Genomic DNA, 18,041 nt, shown 5'->3' with positions numbered 1-18,041 from the left:
CATTTGATTAGTTTTAAGATTTTATATTCTATTGTTTGTAGCCATGAACATAACCTGTAAAGCAAGTGTAAGTAAAGATGTTTAAAATCTTTTTTCTTGTCCCTGTTTCATAATTTTTAGTTAGCAATAGCAAAGAATAATATCATTAAACTCCAAGAAGAAAATCATCAGTTACGAAGTGAAAATAAATTGATTTTAATGAAAACCCAGCAGCACCTGGAGGTAAGATGTATGTACTGACGTAGACTGTCTTGTGTCGGAAATTGCCACCTAGGGAACTTTTGCATACACTGGATATTTATTTCTATGTGTAGTGATTACACAGTAAAAGCTTTATGTTTTCTTCCTAGGTTACCAAAGTGGATGTGGAAACTGAGCTTCAAACTTATAAGCATTCTCGGCAGGGGCTGGATGAAATGTACAATGAAGCCAGAAGGCAGCTTCGAGATGAATCTCAGTTAAGACAGGTAGGTTACATTAGCAAAAATAATAATTATAATAATAATAATTTACTCTTAAGCACCACTTGAAATCTTTTTTTAGCCTTATCTCCTTGCTATGGGATAGAAATCTCACTCCCTTACAACCGCTTCAAGTTCTTTGTGTTCCTACTCTATCAGGTGTTTTTAAACTGTGTTACAGTGTGTGAAATAAATGTATTGTGACCAGCATTAAATAGAATAGAATGATATATTCAAATATGACTAAAATAATATTTAAATTAACTTATTTTGGGGGCACCTTGCTGGCTTAGTTGTTACAGCATACAACTCTCTCTTTTTTTTTTTTTTTTTTTTTAGCATACAGCTCTTGATCTTGGGGTTATGAGTTCCAGCCCCATGTTGGGCATAGAAGTTACTTTAAAAAAAATTAATGAGGCATCTGGGTGGCTCAGTCTGTTGAGCGTCTGACTCTTGATTTTAGGTCAGGTCTTGAGCTCAGGGTGATGGGATTGAGGCCTGCATTGGGGTCCACACTCAGTGCAGAGTCTGCTTGGGATTCTCCTCCTCCCTCTCCCCAACCCCTCCCCTGGCTCATACATGCATGCTCTCTCTCTCTCTCTCACTCTGAAATAAATAAATGTAATATTTTATTCTATTCTATTTTTAAAGATTTTATTTATTCATGAGAGACACAGAGAGAGAGAGAGAGGCAGACATATGCAGAGTAAGAAGCAGGCTCCCTTTGTGGAGCCTGATGTGGGACTTGATCCCAGGACTTCAGAATCACTACCTGAGCAGAGGGCAGACTCAACCACTGAGGCACCCAAGTGTCCGATAAATACGATGTTTTAAAAAAATTATTTTTTTAATCTTTTAAATTGATACAATACCTACAGAAAAATATAAATGTACAGCTTAGTGGCTAATAACATAAATACCTGTGTAATCATCACCTGGGTCAAGAAGAAAGTATTGCCAGCCTTTCCATCCCTTTTGCTATTTGTTTTTATTTGTTTTTAATTTTTTTTAAAGATTTTATTTATTCATTCATGAGAGACACAGAGACAGAGGGGCAGAGGAACAGGCAGAAGGAGGAGAAGCAGGCTCAAGGAAGGGAGCCTGATGTGGGAATCGATCCTGGGACTCCAGGATCACGCCCTGGGCCAAAGGCAGGCACTAAACTGCTGAGCCACCCAGGGATCCCCTATTTGTCTTTAATATTAGCAAACTTCTTTCTGTTTTGATATGAAATTAAAAAAAAAAAGATTTATTTAAGTTCAGTTAATGTATAGTGTACTATAATTTTCAGAGCTAGAGTTCAGGGATTCATCAGTTGTGTATAACACCCAGTGCTCATTATATCATGTGCCCTCCTTAATGCCCATCACCCACTTATCCCATCCCCCACCCCTGATGTAAAATTCTTTAAGAGATGAAATTAAAACTGTGAAGTGGAGTTTTTGAATTATCTTTGGCTTTCACTTTTATGGACTACTTTATTTCTGTTTTTTTTTTTTTTAAGTTTTATTTACTTAAGTAATCTTTATACCCAATGTGGGGCAGATCAAGATCAAGAGTCGCATGCTTGTCCAACCAACTGAGCTAGCCAGGCACCCCTGGACTACTTTATTTCTTTGATTAAGGAAAATTAATACTGAGTTTATGAGACATAAAAATACTTAATTTTTGAACCAGTAAAGTAGTAATAATTAATACCTAAAAACTGCATTCATTTTCGCAAAATATGCGGTTGAAATATTTAGAATGTTCTGTTTTTATAGGACCTGATTGATTCCTTTTAGTGGGGCTTAAACCTCAAAAGAGTAGTCTACCTATTTTTTTTAAAGAGTAGTCTATATATTGAATAGAAGTTCCTTCTTTTTCTCATTAACTGTCATGTGTCTGATTTTTGACATCCTGGAGTATGTGAATTGAGGATATGTTGAAATTGCAGGAAGTGGAAAATGAGCTAGCAGTACAAGTTAGTATGAAACATGAGATTGAACTTGCCATGAAGTTGTTGGAGAAAGATATCCATGAGAAACAAGATACTTTGATAGGCCTTCGGCAACAACTAGAGGAAGTTAAAGCGATTAACATAGAAATGTATCAGAAGTTGCAGGTAAGGATCATTCTTTTTGTTTTTGTTTTTTTAAAAGATTTTATGTATGTATTCATGAGAGACACATAGAGAGAGGGAGAGAGGCACAGACACAGGCAGAAGGAGAAGCAGGCTCCATGCAGGGAGCCCAACGTGGGACTTGATCCTGGGTCTCTAGGATCACACCCTGGGCTGAAGGTGGCACTAAACCGCCGAGGCACCTCGCACTACACCTACAATCATCAACACCTAGCACTCATCATAACCAGGGCCCTCATTAACCAGTCACTCTTGCAGCCCATCTGCCGCTCATCTTCCAGCAAGCCTCAGTTTGTTCTCTCTCAGTAAGTCTCTTATGGTTTGTTTCTCTCTCTTTTTCCTTCCCCCCCTTCCAAATGTTTATCTGTTTTCTTTCTTAAATTCCACGTATGAGTGAAATCATATGGTCTTTGTCTTTCTCTGACTGACTGACTCTGCTAGGTATAATACACTGTAGCTCCATCTGCATCATTGCAAATGTTAAGATGTCCTTCTTTTTGATGGCTGAGTCGTAATCCATTATGTATAAATACCAAATCTTTATTCATTCATGAGTCAATGGATATTTAGCCTCTTTCCATAGTTTGATTATATTGTTGATAATGCTGCTCTAAATATCAGGGTGCATGTATCCCCTTCAAATCTATATTTTTGTCTCCCTCTATCTCTCTGCTTCTTTCTTTCTGTCTCTCATGAATAAATAAATAAATAAATAAATAAATAAATAAATAAATAAATAAATAAATCTTTTTAAAAAATCTATATTTTTGTATCTTTTGAGTAAATACCTAGTAGTGCAATTGCTGGATCATAGTGTAGTTTTATTTTTAACTTTTTGAGGAAATCCCATACTGTTTTCCAGAGTGACTGTATCAGTTTGCATTCCTGTTGTGCAAGGGGGTTCCCCTTGTGCCTGCATCCTCACCAACACCTGTTTCCTGTGTTGTTAATTTTAGCCATTCTGACAGGTGTGAGGTGGGTCTCATTGTGGTTTTGATTTGTATTTCCCTGATGATGAGTGATGTTGAACATCTTTTTATGTGTCAGCCATTTGGATGTCTTCTTTGGAAAAGTGGCATCATGTCTTCTCATTTCTTAACTGGATTATTTTGGGGGGGGGGGTGTTGAGTTTGATAAGTTCTTTATAGATTTTGGAGGTAACTATCATTCCTAAATTCTTGGAATTTCTTGAGTTTAATGTAAATTGAAAATGACTATTTGTATGAAGGATTTGTTTTTTATTTGTTTAATTTTTATTTACTTTTAAAGGTTTTATATATTTGAGAGAGGGAGAGGGAAAGAGTGAGCTCGAGAGGTGAGGGGCAGAGGGAGAAGCAGACTTCCCATTGAGCAGGGAGCCTGATGCAAGGCTCATTCCCGGGACTCTGTGATCACGACTTGAGCCAAAGGCAGGTGCTTAACTGACTGAGCCACCCAGGCATCCAGGATTTGCTTTTTAACTGGGCCATATTGGTAATAAAAACCAGTGCCTTTTTTTCTATATGGAAGCTTAAGAAATATCTCAGTGGAAAAGGTATCAACAAATCACCTATCTCAATTTCTTTTTTAATACCAAAAGATTAACTATGAAGATTAAATCTTTTGGGAAAATTCAGTCTAAATTTGTAGGACATTTTTGCGAATTCTTTATACAGGTATAGTCCTGAAAAAGATTAATTTTTTTAAAGATTTTATTTATTTGACAGAGAGCACAAGTGTGGGGGAGGAGTGAGGGAGAGGGAGAAGCAAACTCCCTGTTGAGTGTGGAGCCCAACACAGGGCCTGACCCCAGGACCCTATCCCAGAACCCCAAGATCCTGACTGGAGCTGAAGTCAGACGCTTAACCGACTGAGCCACCCAGGCATCCCTTTAGTTTTTTTTTTTAAGATTTTATTTTTTTAAGTAATCTACACTCAACGTGGGCTCAAACCTATAACCCGAAGATCTAGAGTCATATACTTTACCTACTGAGCTAGTCAAGGGCCCTGAGAAAGATTTAATTTTGTTTGAAATGTTTAAGTGTAGGGGCACCTGGATGGCTCAGTAGGCAAAGCGTCTGCTTTCTGCTCAGTTCACGATCCCAGGGTCCTGGGATGGAGCCTGCATAGATTCCCTGCTTGGTGGGAAGCCTCCCTCTTCTTCTGCCTGCCACTCCCCCTGTTTGTGTTCTCTCTCTTTCTTTGTCAAAAATCTTTTGAAAAATCTTTATTTTTTAGGGATGCATGGGTGGCTCAGAGGTTGAGCATCTGCCTTTGGCTCAAGGTGTGATTCCAGAGTCCCCAGATCGAGTTCTACATCAGGCTTCCTGCATGAAGTCTGCTTCTCCCTCTGCCTATGTCTCTGCCCCCACCCCCCTCTGTGTGTGTCTCTCATGAATAAACAAAATAAAATCTTAAGAAAAAAAAACAAACTTTATTTTTTAAAATTTTAAAAAGATTTTATTTATTCATGAGAGACACAGGGAGAGGCAGAGACATAGCCAGAGGGAGAAGCAGGCTCTCCATAGGGAGCCTGATGTGGAACTCAATCCCAGGACCCCAAAGTCAGATTCTCAATTGCTACTCAGGTGCCTCACAAATAAAGTCTTAAAAAAAATGCTTTAGTAATTATGAATTCTCTCATAAAGTTACATCACTGCTTAGGTAGATTTGTTGCCAAAAAGCTCTTTAGTATTTAATTTGAAAAATAGGGCATTTTACAAGTTTATTCTGTTGTCTTCCAGAAACATTGAAGGCAGTGTATTTTTATTTTCTTTTTTACATTTTAATTGAAGACTAGTAGTACTGTTGCTTTATATCATAGGAGTATTTTAATGTACAAATTAACTCTGCTTATTTCAAAGTAAAAATTCTCTAATGAAAGGATATAAAAAACTTAAAAATATTCAGGTTTAAAAATCAAAGCCACTGGGATCCCTGGGTGGCGCAGCGGTTTGGCGCCTGCCTTTGGCCCAGGGCGCGATCCTGGAGACCCGGGATCGAATCCCACGTCGGGCTCCCGGTGCATGGAGCCTGCTTCTCCCTCTGCCTGTGTCTCTGCCTCTCTCTCTCTCACTGTGTGCCTATCATAAATAAATAAAAATTAAAAAAAAATCAAAGCCACTATAATTTTTTTTTCTAAATAGGGTTCTGAAGATGGCTTGAAAGAAAAAAGTGAAATAATTGCCCAACTAGAAGAAAAAACCAATAAAATTACTGCAGCCATGAGGCAGCTGGAGCAAAGGTATAGCATTTCCAGTCTTAGTTTCTTTTTTTCCTTTTTTTCCTCCCTTTTCTTTATTCAATTCTGACACCTGCCACAAAAACCATTAAGAAAATTTAGATTAGGACTTTTTTTTTTAAAGCCCAGCAGAATTTTGCCTTTTTTGTTTTGGTTGTTGCATGGAATCAAGTTGCTTTATATTAGGCTGATTCATCTGAATTTGCCATTTTGTGGATTGTTTTAAAAGGTTTAATATTGGCAGTTTCATGTGGTTCAAGCTATTACATAAAACAAATACACAAACAAAAACTTTAAAAAAGTGAAAAACGAACAAAATCTATGGTGGAATTATCCCTGATTGATTTCCATGCATATTGATTGTCATATCCTTTGTCATTCACCATCTCTTTATCTGAAATCAAGCTTTGAGTTGGCAGTTTAGTTGTGTTTCTTTGAGCTAGGACCCTCAACCCAAACCAAGAAATAATTTTATTTAAATTGAATTGTTTTATATTGGCATTTTTCACTTTTATTGTTGGAAAATGTAATGTATTTCCATTGACCTGTCATGTTGGTGTCAACATATGTCTTATCATTGCTTTCTTTGAATCTACTTATGAAAAACATAACTATTAATGCTTTATTGACATGAATATTCTTTTATTGACATCCTCTTTCTTCTTTTTTCTTTTTTGTTTTCTTTATCCCCATTTTTACATTTTGGACATCTTTATTACCTTTTTCTGTCTTTGATTTCTGTCCATTCCATTATGAAGTGACAATGATTTGTTAACTCAAACTAGGACAATTGCAATGTCATTGGTGAAATATGCCAGCAGTGACACTCAGGACCAGTACAAGCTGGTCAAAGATATATCTTTCTGAAAACCACTTGTATTTAAACAGACTAAAAGAGAATCAACAATTTTATAATATATTAAATAGAAAATAATTTATGCTATGAAGTATTTGAAAAGTGTATTAGGAACCCTGTATACTTCTTGATCAGCTGCTGTGGTAATACACTGCCAGAAAGCAGAGTGGGTGCACTTGGATTTCCAAAAACACAATCCTCAAACCTGGTGCACAAAGGCTGATTTGAGTATTGACCTTTTGGAGGTCAGGATTTTCAAGTGCAGTTTTATCTTTTTAGCTACTTTTTGATGGAAAATATAAACATTGTTTAAAAATAAGTTAACCTTTGGTTTCACAATGTGTTGGCACAAATTTTTTCCCCTTTTGGCCCACTCTTTGCCTAATGGCTCCTTTACTGATTTTTTAACATGTTTTAAAATAGTTTTTTTTTTTTTAAACTCAGATTGGCCACTCTCTTGTACTCTAGCACCTCAGTTCCCCAGTTCCCTTAGCCCTCTTCTGTGATAGCACAACTTCAAGCCCTACCTCACTCTGAGTTTTATTTTAGTTTCTGTAATCTTAGCGAAGTGCTTGAGTCCTCTGTCCCCCTGCCCTCCCTAATATTTTAAATTTCAATTTCAATTTAGAGTTAACTTGAATGTTACTCTCTTTTTGCATAGAAGTGGCATTTATACTTCTGAAATGTGTCAGGTTACCCCACTGGTACGTTTTAGAAAGAAAAGAGGCAGTGTTTTCAGCTAGTTGAATAGAAATTTTGCCTGTGATTCCCTACAAGGAGTTAATGTCCCTTGAATACATGGGAAATATTTTCTTATAAAAATATTAAAGTTAAATCTAAGAAATCTTAGATGGGAGGCAGGGAGTGGAGCTAATAAGCACAGGGAGAAGCAATGACTTACAAATAAAAACAGAATAAATGAAAATCACATTTTTTAGCTAATATTTAAACATCAGTGATGAGTAAAAATGATCTCTAGAGAATGTTGCCAATTAATACTATATTCTTTTGAATCTTAACACATATACACACACACACACATACACACAAAAACACACAGCTTTTGGCATAATTTAGTAAATGCATAAAGATCCTACAGGGAGGACTTGGCTATTCAAAATAATTGCAGGTCTTTGCTCTTGGCCTTGTAGCACACTTGATTCCTGGCATACACATCCTAGCATAATAAATAACAATGTGGCTTCTTCACCTAGTGTAGACCTAAATACTGTGCTTTTACATGGTTTTGTAAAAAGGCAGTACGCACCCATTATACTTTCAAAGTTGATTCATTCTGCTCTACGTAAGTGGTAAAGGCTGTATTGCTTTGCATTGTTAATTATGAACAAGAAATAAAACAAATTTGAAGATAGTATTTTGGGCATATTATACGTTATATTGAAAAAAAAATCACAAAACAATTTCTAGACATTGTGTGGCTCTTTCACGTTTGAGTTTGTGAGTTTCCCCCCAAACTTTGTTTTCATTTAGAAATGTTTCTATTTCCCCATTTTTCTTTTATTTGTCTTCTTCACCCTTTTTACACCCTAGTTCTAGCCTCAGTTTTACCCAAAGTTGATTTGAATTACACCAGATTGCAGCAAGCAGAGAAGGCGCAAATGGAAGCTGAAGATGAAGACAAGAAATATCTACAAGAGTGTCAGAGTAAATCGGACAATCTGCAGAAACAAATCTCCCAAAAGGAGAAACAGCTGTGAGTATTTCACTCTTGGAAACAAATACTTGTGTTAATAATAATCTTACTCCTTCTTTTTGCACATAATAGTAGGATACCTATATTTTCATTTAGTTAATGATGCCACCAGATTATGGAGTTCTCCTTGAGAAGTAAAAAAATTAGCAAACATAATTATGATAGAACTTATGTTTTTGTCCCTTTATTTTTCACAGAGCACTTTGAACAGTCTTGTTATGTTGCTCAAGGAGAATTTTATTCTTTCTGCTGGTATAACATTAATCCGATGGCCATTATATTTCTAGATACTGAGTGTAATAGGCCTTTGTAACTCAAAGGAACTTATCAAAGAACATGGTGTTTTCTGAGAACATTTTTATTAGTACTTCATGTGATAGGTCTATATATCTATTACCAAGTAATAAAAGTATTCATATATGTCATTAGACTGAAAAAAAGCAAGTTGCAGACAGTTATGCAAACTATGATCCTATTTTTTATAATTAAAGCTGTGCATATTTACGAATATATAGAAAACAGTTTAAAGAATACAGATTCTGGGGAATGATTATCTCAGGGGAATGATGGCAGATTGACAGGGGTATTTTGTTTTTATTTTATAAACATCAGTATTTTTCCCCCTGTAAAGATGTGCCATTTTTGTTATTAAAATGAAGCAACAGGGGCACCTGGGTGGCTCAGTCTGTTAAATGTCTACCTTGGGCCTGGGTCATGATCCCAGGGTCTTGGGATTGAGCACCACATTGGGCTCCCAGCTCAGTGAGGAGCCTGTTTCTCCCTCTCCCACTTCTGCTCCCCCTGCTTGTGCTCTCTGTGTCAAATAAGTATAATCTTTAAAAAATAAAGCAATGAGAGAAAATAGTTCTATATTATGTTTAATGGATCATTAAGACCATATGCGGGATCCTTGGGTGGCGCAGTGGTTTAGCGCCTGCCTTTGGCCCAGGGCGCGATCCTGGAGACCCGGGATCGAATCCCACGTCAGGCTCCCGGTGCATGGAGCCTGCTTCTCCCTCTGCCTGTGTCTCTGCCTCTCTCTCTCTCTCTGTGACTATCATAAATAAATAAAAATTAAAAAAAAAAATTAAAAAAAAAAAAAAAGACCATATGCCATTTATGATATGTAACTTGCTAAGCTGCCTTGGGATCCATTGGTTGAGGTGGCATTAAGTCCTTCTTAATTCTTGCTAATTTTCTAATAGTTCTGTCAGTTATTGAGAGGGGATTTATTGAATATCCCAACTATAATTGTGGATTTGTGTATTTCTACTTTTAGTTCTAACAGTTTTTACTTCTTGTATTCTGGAGTTCTTTTGTTTGGTGCCTACACATTTAGGATTGCTATGTCTTCTTGGTGAATTAACCTTTTTATCATTATGAGATATGCTTCTTTATCTGATAATTTTCTTTATTTAGTATTAATAGAACTATTTTCTTTTGATTAATATTGTATAATTAATAAAACATTAATCCTTGCTTTTATCAGTTATTAAACTTTCAGCCTGATCTTTATTATTGTCATCAGTATATTTGAAGTAAGTTTCTTATAGTTCATGTTTTTTTATCTGTTCTAACAATCTCTTAATGATATATTTAGTCCATTTAAATTTAGTGTAATTGTTGATATGAGTGCTTAAGTCTACTGTTTTATTGTTTGTTTTTTTTGTTTGTTTTTCATTCATTTCTTTTTTCCTGCCTTCCCATGGATTACTTGAATATCATTTGGAATTCCTTTTTGATTTATCTATAGAGTTTTTGAGTATATCTCTTTGTACAGATTTTCTAGTGATTGTTCTAGATACTGTCTTGTATATTTGCAACTTTCACAGTCTACTGGTACCAGCATTTTACTACTTTGAATGAAGTGTGCTTAAATATTTTCTCTGCATAATATTGAGAACCACATCAGACAATATTAGAAAGTTGTTTTTGTTTTTGTTTTTGTTTTTTAAGTAAACTCTAGGGACCCTTGGGTGGCTCAGCATTGAGCATCTGCCTTCAGGTTAGGGCGTGATCCTGGAGTCCCAGGCATGAGTCCTACATAGGGCTCCCTGCATGGAGCCTGCTTCTCCCTCTGCCTATGTCTCTGCCTCTCTCGCTCGCTCGCTCTGTGTCTCTTATGAATAAATAAATAATATCTTTAAAAAAAAAAAAAGGAAACCTTAAGTCCAGTGTGGGGTTTGAACTCATAACTCTGAGATCAATAGTTGCATGCTTTGTGACTGAACCAGCCATGTGCCCCTATATCAGATAATATTATAGTATGTGCTTCAACCATTAAACATAATTTAGAAAACTCTTTTTTTTTTCTTATTCCTGATACTACAAGTTTTCTTTTATGTCTGAAGAACTTCTTTTGTTGTTCTTTTAGGGTAGATCTCTGGCAACACATTCTTTTTTTTTTTTTTTAATCTGAACTCTTGATTTCACCTTCATTTCTGAAGGATATTTTCAGGATATCCTTAGAAATTTGAATGGACAGTTCTTTTCCTTCAGCACTTGAAAAATGTCGTACCACTTTCTTTTGGTTTTCATAGTTTTTGATGAAAAATATTGTCATTTGAATCACTGCTCCTCTGCCCAAGATTATTTCTTTGGATTTAGTCTCTTTGAGCTTTGGTCAGCTTCTTGAATCCTTACATGTATCTTTACCAAATTTGGAAATTTTTCAGCCATCTTTTTTTTCTAGGTATTTTTCCACCTATTTTCTCTCTTCTTGAATTTTTTCTAAAATATTTATTTATTCACTTAGAGAGAGGAAGCAGGGAGCAGCAGAAGGAGAGAGAGAATCCTAAGCATAGTGTGAAGGCTGACATGGTGCTCAGTCTCACAACCCTGAAATCATAACCTGAACTGAAATCAAGAGTTGGAGGCTTAACTGATAGCCTCCCAGGCTTCCCTCTCTTCCCTGGAATTCTGATAACCTCAAATATTAGATTTTTAAAAAATAGTCCTATAGTTCCCTGATACTTTTTTTTCCCCAGTCTATTTTTTTCTCTCTTACTCAGATTGGATAATTTCTGTTGTAGTGTTTTGTATATTTATTTATTTACTTACTTTTTAACTTGGAACTAATTTTATTTTATTTATCTTTATTTAAATTCAATTTGCCAACATATAGTATAACACCCAGTGCTCATCCCATCATGGGCCCTCCTTGGGCCCATCATGCAGTCACCCCATTCCCCTGTGTTTTGTTTTAAAGTAGGCTCTGAAAAAAAATAAATAAATAAATATAGTAGGCTCTTTGCTCAATGTGGGACTTGAACTCATGACCCTGAGATCAAGAGTCACATGCTCCACTGACTGAGCCATCCAGGTACCCCTCTGTTGTAGTGTTTTGAAATCCATTCTTTCCTCATCATCATTATTCTCTTGAGCCCATTTAATGAGGTTATTGTATTTTACAGTTCTAAAATTTCCATTTGAATATATTGCCACCTTTGTCATCGTCGTCGTCGTTGTTGTTGTTTTCTTCTTCTTTTTTTTTTTTGCTAAAACTTAATATTTTGTGTCAAATGTGTTCTTAATTGGTCATAGGAGCATTTTTATGATGACTGCTTTAAAATTCTTATCTAGAATTATCTGATATGTTGGCATCTGTTTTTTTTCTCATCCAAGTTCAGATTTTTCTTGGGGGACGCCTGGGTGGCGCAGTCGTTAAGTGCATCTGCCTTTGGCTCAGAGTGTGATCCTGGAGTACCGGGATTGAGTCCCATATTGGGCTCCCTGCATGGAGCCTGCTTCTCCCTCTGCCTGTGTCTCTGCCTATCTCTTTCTGTGTCTCTCATGAGTAAATAAATAAAATCTTTAAAAAACAAAAAGATTTTTTCTTGGGTCTTGGTATGACATGTGTTTTTTTTTTTTTTTTTTTGACATGTGTTTTTTAGTTGCATTCTGGACATAATGAAAATTACATTATGTTACTGTGTCTTACTTAAATTTTAGTAGCTCTCCACTGAAACCACACCAGCAGGGGAATATAGATACTGGTTTTTTTTTTGTTTGTTTGTTTTTTTAAAGATTTTATTGGGCAGCCCGGGTGGGGTGGCTCAGAGGTTTAGCGCTGCCTTCAGCTCAGGGTGTGGTCCTGGAGACCTGGGATCGAGTCCCATGTCAGGCTCCCTGCATGGAGCGTTCTTCTCCCTCTGCCTGTGTCTCTGCCTCTCTCTCTCTCTCTCTGTGTGTCTCTCATGAGTAAATAAATAAAATCTTATAAATAAAAATAAATAAAAGATTATTTATTTATTTATTTGTTTGTTTATTTATATTTTATTTTCACAAGAGACTCGACATAGGCAGAGGGAGAAGCAGACTCCCCTCAAGCCCGATGTGGGACTCGATCCTGGTACATCAGGATCATGCCCTGAGCTGAAGGCAGTTCTCAACCACTGAGCCACCCAGGTGTTCCTATTTATTTATTTTTAAAAGATTTTTATTTATTTATTTATTCATAAGACACATACTCACACACACACACACACACACACACAGAGGTAGAGACATAGGCAGAGGGAGAGTCAGGCTTCCCGCAGGGAGCCTGATGTGGGACTCCATCAGAACCCTGGGATCACAACCTGAGCCAAAGTCAGATTCTCAACCCCTAAGCCACCCAGGTGCCCCTGATTTATTTATTTTAGAGCACAAGTGGGGTTGGGGAGTGGGCAGAGGGAGAAGGAGAAGGAGAGGAGAGGGAGAGAATCCCAAGCAGACATTGCACTGAGTGTGAAGCCTGGCATGCAGCTCAATCTCATGACCCTGAGATCATGACCTGAGCCAAACCAAGAGTCAGACGGTTAACTGACTAAGCCATGCGGGTGCCCTGACACTGACTATTTATATCAAGTAGGGATAGTAGAATCCTAGAACCATTCTGGGTGAGATGGAGAAAAGTGCCTAACTTCTGGCACTGAAATCTGTGCTTTCCACTCAGTCTCTACTGACACTGTAGAGAAGAGGAATGATGCTTTGTTACTTTCACGTAGGAATGAAAGTCCAGGCTTTCACCATGGTCTCTCTGACACCATTCTGGAGGGGAGAGGTAGGGGTACCTCATTTCACTAGGCAGGGTAGAAATCTAGGCTTCTCACTTTGCTTTCACTGATCGTGTGGGGAGGGTGAGAAATACCTTGTTATTGATTTGGGGTTAAAACTCCAAGTTTTCAATGTGGTCTCCGTAAGAGAAGGGGGGAGACACCTCATTACTGCTAGGCAGTAGTGAAAGTCCAGGCTTGCCACTTGGCTTTTTTTGATATTACCACATTGGGGATTGGGAGAGGCATTATTATTGCCAAGTGGCGGTGGAAATCTAAGCTCCTCACTTGGCCTTTGTTGACAGTCATTGGGGGCCCATTTTTTTTTCCTCTGGGTTTTTTCGTTGGTTTTTTGTTTTGCTGGAATAGGGCATTTATCGTCAAAAAGGTTGGTATCAGGGACACCTGGGTGGCTCAGTGGTTGAGTGTCTGCCTTCGGTTCAGGGTATGATCCCAGGGTCTGGGGATCAAGTGGCGCATCAGGCTTCCTGTGGGGAGCCTGCTTCTCCCTCTGCCTGTGTCTCTGCCTCTCTCTGTGTCTCTCATGAATAAATAAAATCTTAAAAAAAAAAAAAAGGTTTATATCAATGCTAAGCTGCCTCTTCCCAGTTTTTTAGTAAGAGAGAGCAGGCTTTTCTTGGGACTTTTTTTGCGGGGGTCTGTATCCATCTCGTGGTGGTCTGTGGGCTTCTTCAGCACCACTCTGAGCTCTATAGGAGACAAAAAGCCTCAGGGGGGCAGCCTGGGTGGCCCAGCGGTTTAGTGCTGCCTTCAGCCCAGGGTGTGATCCTGGAGACCCGGGATCAAGTCCCACATCGGGCTCCCTGCATGAAGCCTGCTTCTCCCTTTGCCTGTGTCTCTGCCTCTCTCTCTCTCTCATGAATAAATAAATAAAAATCTTAAAGAAAAAGAAGCCTCAGGGTACTCATCATCATGTTATCCTTGGCCTTCTTGGGTTCCTACCTGGACCGCTATGGGGCTAACCTACTCAGTTAGTCTTGGGTACAACTGTAGAAAGAAGATGTTTGTTTCTGCTGAAACCATGAAAATAATTTTGTCTCTCAAATGGTGCCATTTTGGTAGAGCATGAACATGTGAGCAATTTGGAGATCAGGGGAATCCCTGGTGGCTCAGAAAAATTAAAACTGTTTCTGTAGAAATGGGCAGCTGACACTATGTCCAAGAAAAACAAATTCAGTTTTTTTCTTGCAAAATGTTAATAACTTTATTGATTTCTGACTATGAAAATATTACATACTGTTGGAAAATATTATGAAAATAAAAGTTAGAGATAAACTTTTTTAACATTTTGATGAATATCCTTTTTTTGGCGTGCATAGATGTTTTTTATGTATTTTAGAGAGAGTATCATACTATATGCTCTTTATTTATTTTATTTTTTTTAAGATTTTATTTTTATTTATTCATGAGAGAGAGAGAGACAGAGACACAGGCAGAGGGAGAAGCAGGCTCTATGCAGGAAGCCCGACGCGGGACTTGGACATGGGACTCGATCCCGGGACTCCAGGACCACAGGCCAGGCCAAAGGCGGTGCTAAACCGCTGAGCCACCCGAGCTGCCCTATATGCTCTTTAGTATCTTGTTTATCATGTGTACTATGTCATGGGGAATGTATCCTATCAATTGATATAGGTCTGCACCATCATGTCAATTAACCTAAAGAAATCGTTAGTCTGAAAAATTATGCTTTATTGTTTGAGTTTGCATATTTTTGATTATTGGTGAGATTCTTTTGTATTTCTTAATTTTGTGAATTGCCAGTTTATATCATCTACTTTTTTTCCTAGGGTGTTCCCTTTATTAATATTTGTAAGAGTTCTTTACTCTGCATATTTCACATACAGTGAAATATTTTCTAAATTTACTGTTGGTTTTAAATTTTGTTCATAGTGGTTTTTTTCATTTAGGCATTTAAAAATTTTAAATAGGTATATTTTTCCTTTTTTGTTTTCCTTTATGGTTTCTGCCTTTGGTGGTCAACATGTATTTTGGCAGTATTTATAATAACTTGCTTTATTTTTCCTTTGCTTTTTCACTTCGTGTTTTTTCTGATTCTGGATGATGAGGCCACTCAAGGCATGCCATACTTTGCTTACTTCAGTGTTAGTAACATATACCTGTCTCCGTATTCCTTTTGAGTTTGTAGTGAAATAGTACTTATCAACAATTTGTAAATTCCATTGAGGGGTATTTTTCTCTTCAGCCTGAATAAAAATCTAAAATTTACTTCAGGGGTGCCTGGCTGGCTCAGTTGGCAGAGCATGCGATTCTTGATCTCAGGGTTATGAGTTCAATCCCCATGTTGGGTGTAGAGATTACTTAAAAATAAAAAAATATATAAAATATTTAAAAAAATAAAATTTACTTCATAGAGAAATAATGTGGCTATCAATGGAAATGCTAACTTTATGAGGAAACAAAAGTAAACAGAATATTAACACAAAAATATTAAAATGATGTAATATTGTGATAGCTTCAACATTATATATTGCTATTAAAATTTAAAGTATTTGAAATTGTAGCATTATTTGTTTATGCCCCTTCCGTTAATACCTACTTATGAGCAATAATCTTCAAAATTATGTCTTTTTGGCATTCTAAAGTGTACCAATTTGACTACTTTTGTTTTGCCAGATAGCACCTATTAGAATGATGAGGTAGTGCTTTCAAAGGTGAATTGGCATTTCCAGGCAGTATAGACACTAGACACCTTGCTGGTGTCTCTTTGGACTTAGATCTGTCCTGTGAACAATCTGTAAAGTGACACTCTGTACTAGGGTTGATTTTTCTGTGACTGATGTTAAGTTGATTTAGTGGTTGCTGTAATTCTTATATCAGAACAATAGTCTGTTATAAAATTTTGCACATGGCACAGAGATGTAAATAACTAAAACTTCACATTTTTCTCCTTTGTTCCATTCCCCTAATATATAACCAGTTTTAATAGTGTGGTGTATCCTTCCAGGCATTTTCTATGCTTATGTAGAATTTATGTACATAGAATTGAAAAATAACGTAAATTACTGTTTAGCAAGGAGTTTTTGTGGTTGGCAAATAAATGATATGTTGGGATCAGAAAACCCTGTGCTGCTGAACTTGTTTACCAAAAAATACTTATGAAAGAAAATACCTGAAGAAATGCACAAAAGTAAAAACAATCAACCAAAAAGATGGTTTTGTTAAAGAATACAGACAGCTGTGAGAAATAGCACTAAGCTACTGTATGTTTGTCATTCAAGGGTGCAACTGGAAACTGATCTGAAGATTGAGAAGGAATGGAGACAGACTTTGCAGGAAGATCTTCAAAAGGAGAAAGATGCCTTATCTCATCTTAGAAATGAGACCCAACAAATTATTAGTCTTAAAAAAGTAAATGGTGGTAAAACTTAAAAAATTGTATCTTTGAAAACTAAATTACTTAAAAAAGAAATCGTAGGGGATCCCTGGGTGGCGCAGCGGTTTGGCGCCTGCCTTTGGCTCAGGGCGCGATCCTGGAGACCCAGGATCGAGTCCCACGTCGGGCTCCCGGTGCATGGAGCCTGCTTCTCCCTCTGCCTGTGTCTCTGCCTCTCTCTCTCTCTGTGTGACTATCATAAATAAATAAAAATATTAAAAAAAAAAAAAAGAAATCGTAAATTATACCAAAGAGACAGAATATACTGGTCATCTTTAAAAATACCAATAAGAAGGAATGCCTGGCTGGCTCGGTTGGTAGTGCATGGGACTCTTGATCTTGAAGTCATGAGTTCGAACCCCCTGTTGGGTGGAGAGTTTACCTAAAAACAAAACAAAACAACCAAACCATGGGGTGCCTGGGTGGCTCAGTTGGTTGAGTGTTTGACTATTAGTTTTGGCTCAGGTCCTGATCTCAGGGTTGTGAGATCAAGCCCTGCTTTGGGTTCCATGCTCTGTGGAGTCTGCTTGAGATTTGTCTTGAGATTTGTCTCCTTCTACCCCTTCCCCCCGCCCCCCCCCAAATAAAGAAATCTTTAAAAAGAAAAGGGGATCCCTGGGTGGCGCAGCGGTTTGGCGCCTGCCTTTGGCCCAGGGCGCGATCCTGGAGACCCAGGATCAAATCCCATGTCGGGCTCCCGGTGCATGGAGCCTGTTTCTCCCTCTGCCTGTGTCTCTGCCTCTCTCTCTCTCTCTGTGTGTGACTATCATAAATAAATAAAAAAAAAATTAAAAAAAAAAAAAAAAAAAAAAAAGAAAAGAAGAGAAAACTGGTAAGGAGATTAAATGAATGGGAAATAGGTGATAGTTGATGGAATAGCTATGAAAGAGTTTGGACATAGAGTTCTGTTTTTTATAAAAAGCTAAAAGATGTTCCTAATCGTTGGTATGTATACAATGGGGAGTTTCTTGTTTATTTCTTTTAAATTGCATTTTCTGTCTTTTATTGTTTTGAAGGAGTTCCTTAACATCCAGGATGAAAATCAGCAACTGAAAAAAATTTATCATGAACAGGAGCAAGCTCTTCAAGAACTTGGCAACAAACTTAGCGAGTAATTTCTCTTTTTTCCTTCATCTGTGTAGTCATTGACTTTTATAAAGGTAGGAATGTGCCAAACCAAGTAAGCAGAAAAGTTTATAGAAAAGAAAGATATGAAC

General features: G+C 37.3%; 1 protein-coding gene across 9 annotated transcripts in view; it reads left to right on the top strand.

Annotated features, from left to right (window-relative positions):
- The window catches only part of RUFY2 (RUN and FYVE domain containing 2), a 52,480-nt gene that overhangs the window by 20,392 nt on the left and 14,047 nt on the right, over window positions 1-18,041 (top strand). For 6 of the 9 annotated variants that reach the window (XM_025434821.3, XM_035715367.2, XM_049108996.1 and 3 more), the window contains exons 9-15: window positions 121-222; window positions 351-467; window positions 2,398-2,565; window positions 5,709-5,806; window positions 8,254-8,373; window positions 16,670-16,799; window positions 17,841-17,935. In XM_025434821.3, the coding sequence (XP_025290606.1) occupies window positions 121-222; window positions 351-467; window positions 2,398-2,565; window positions 5,709-5,806; window positions 8,254-8,373; window positions 16,670-16,799; window positions 17,841-17,935 (830 nt within the window). Of the gene's footprint in view, window positions 1-120; window positions 223-350; window positions 468-2,397; window positions 2,566-5,708; window positions 5,807-6,561; window positions 8,035-8,210; window positions 8,374-16,669; window positions 16,800-17,840; window positions 17,936-18,041 lie in introns of those variants that run through there. The other 3 variants (XM_049108999.1, XM_049108998.1, XM_049108997.1) reach the window with 3 other exon arrangements.

Source organism: Canis lupus, chromosome 4 (genome assembly GCF_003254725.2).
Source record: "Canis lupus dingo isolate Sandy chromosome 4, ASM325472v2, whole genome shotgun sequence".
Classification (NCBI taxonomy): Eukaryota; Metazoa; Chordata; class Mammalia; order Carnivora; family Canidae; genus Canis; species Canis lupus.
Note: the sequence above shows the minus strand (reverse complement) of the source record. Positions and strands in the feature narration are given on the sequence as shown.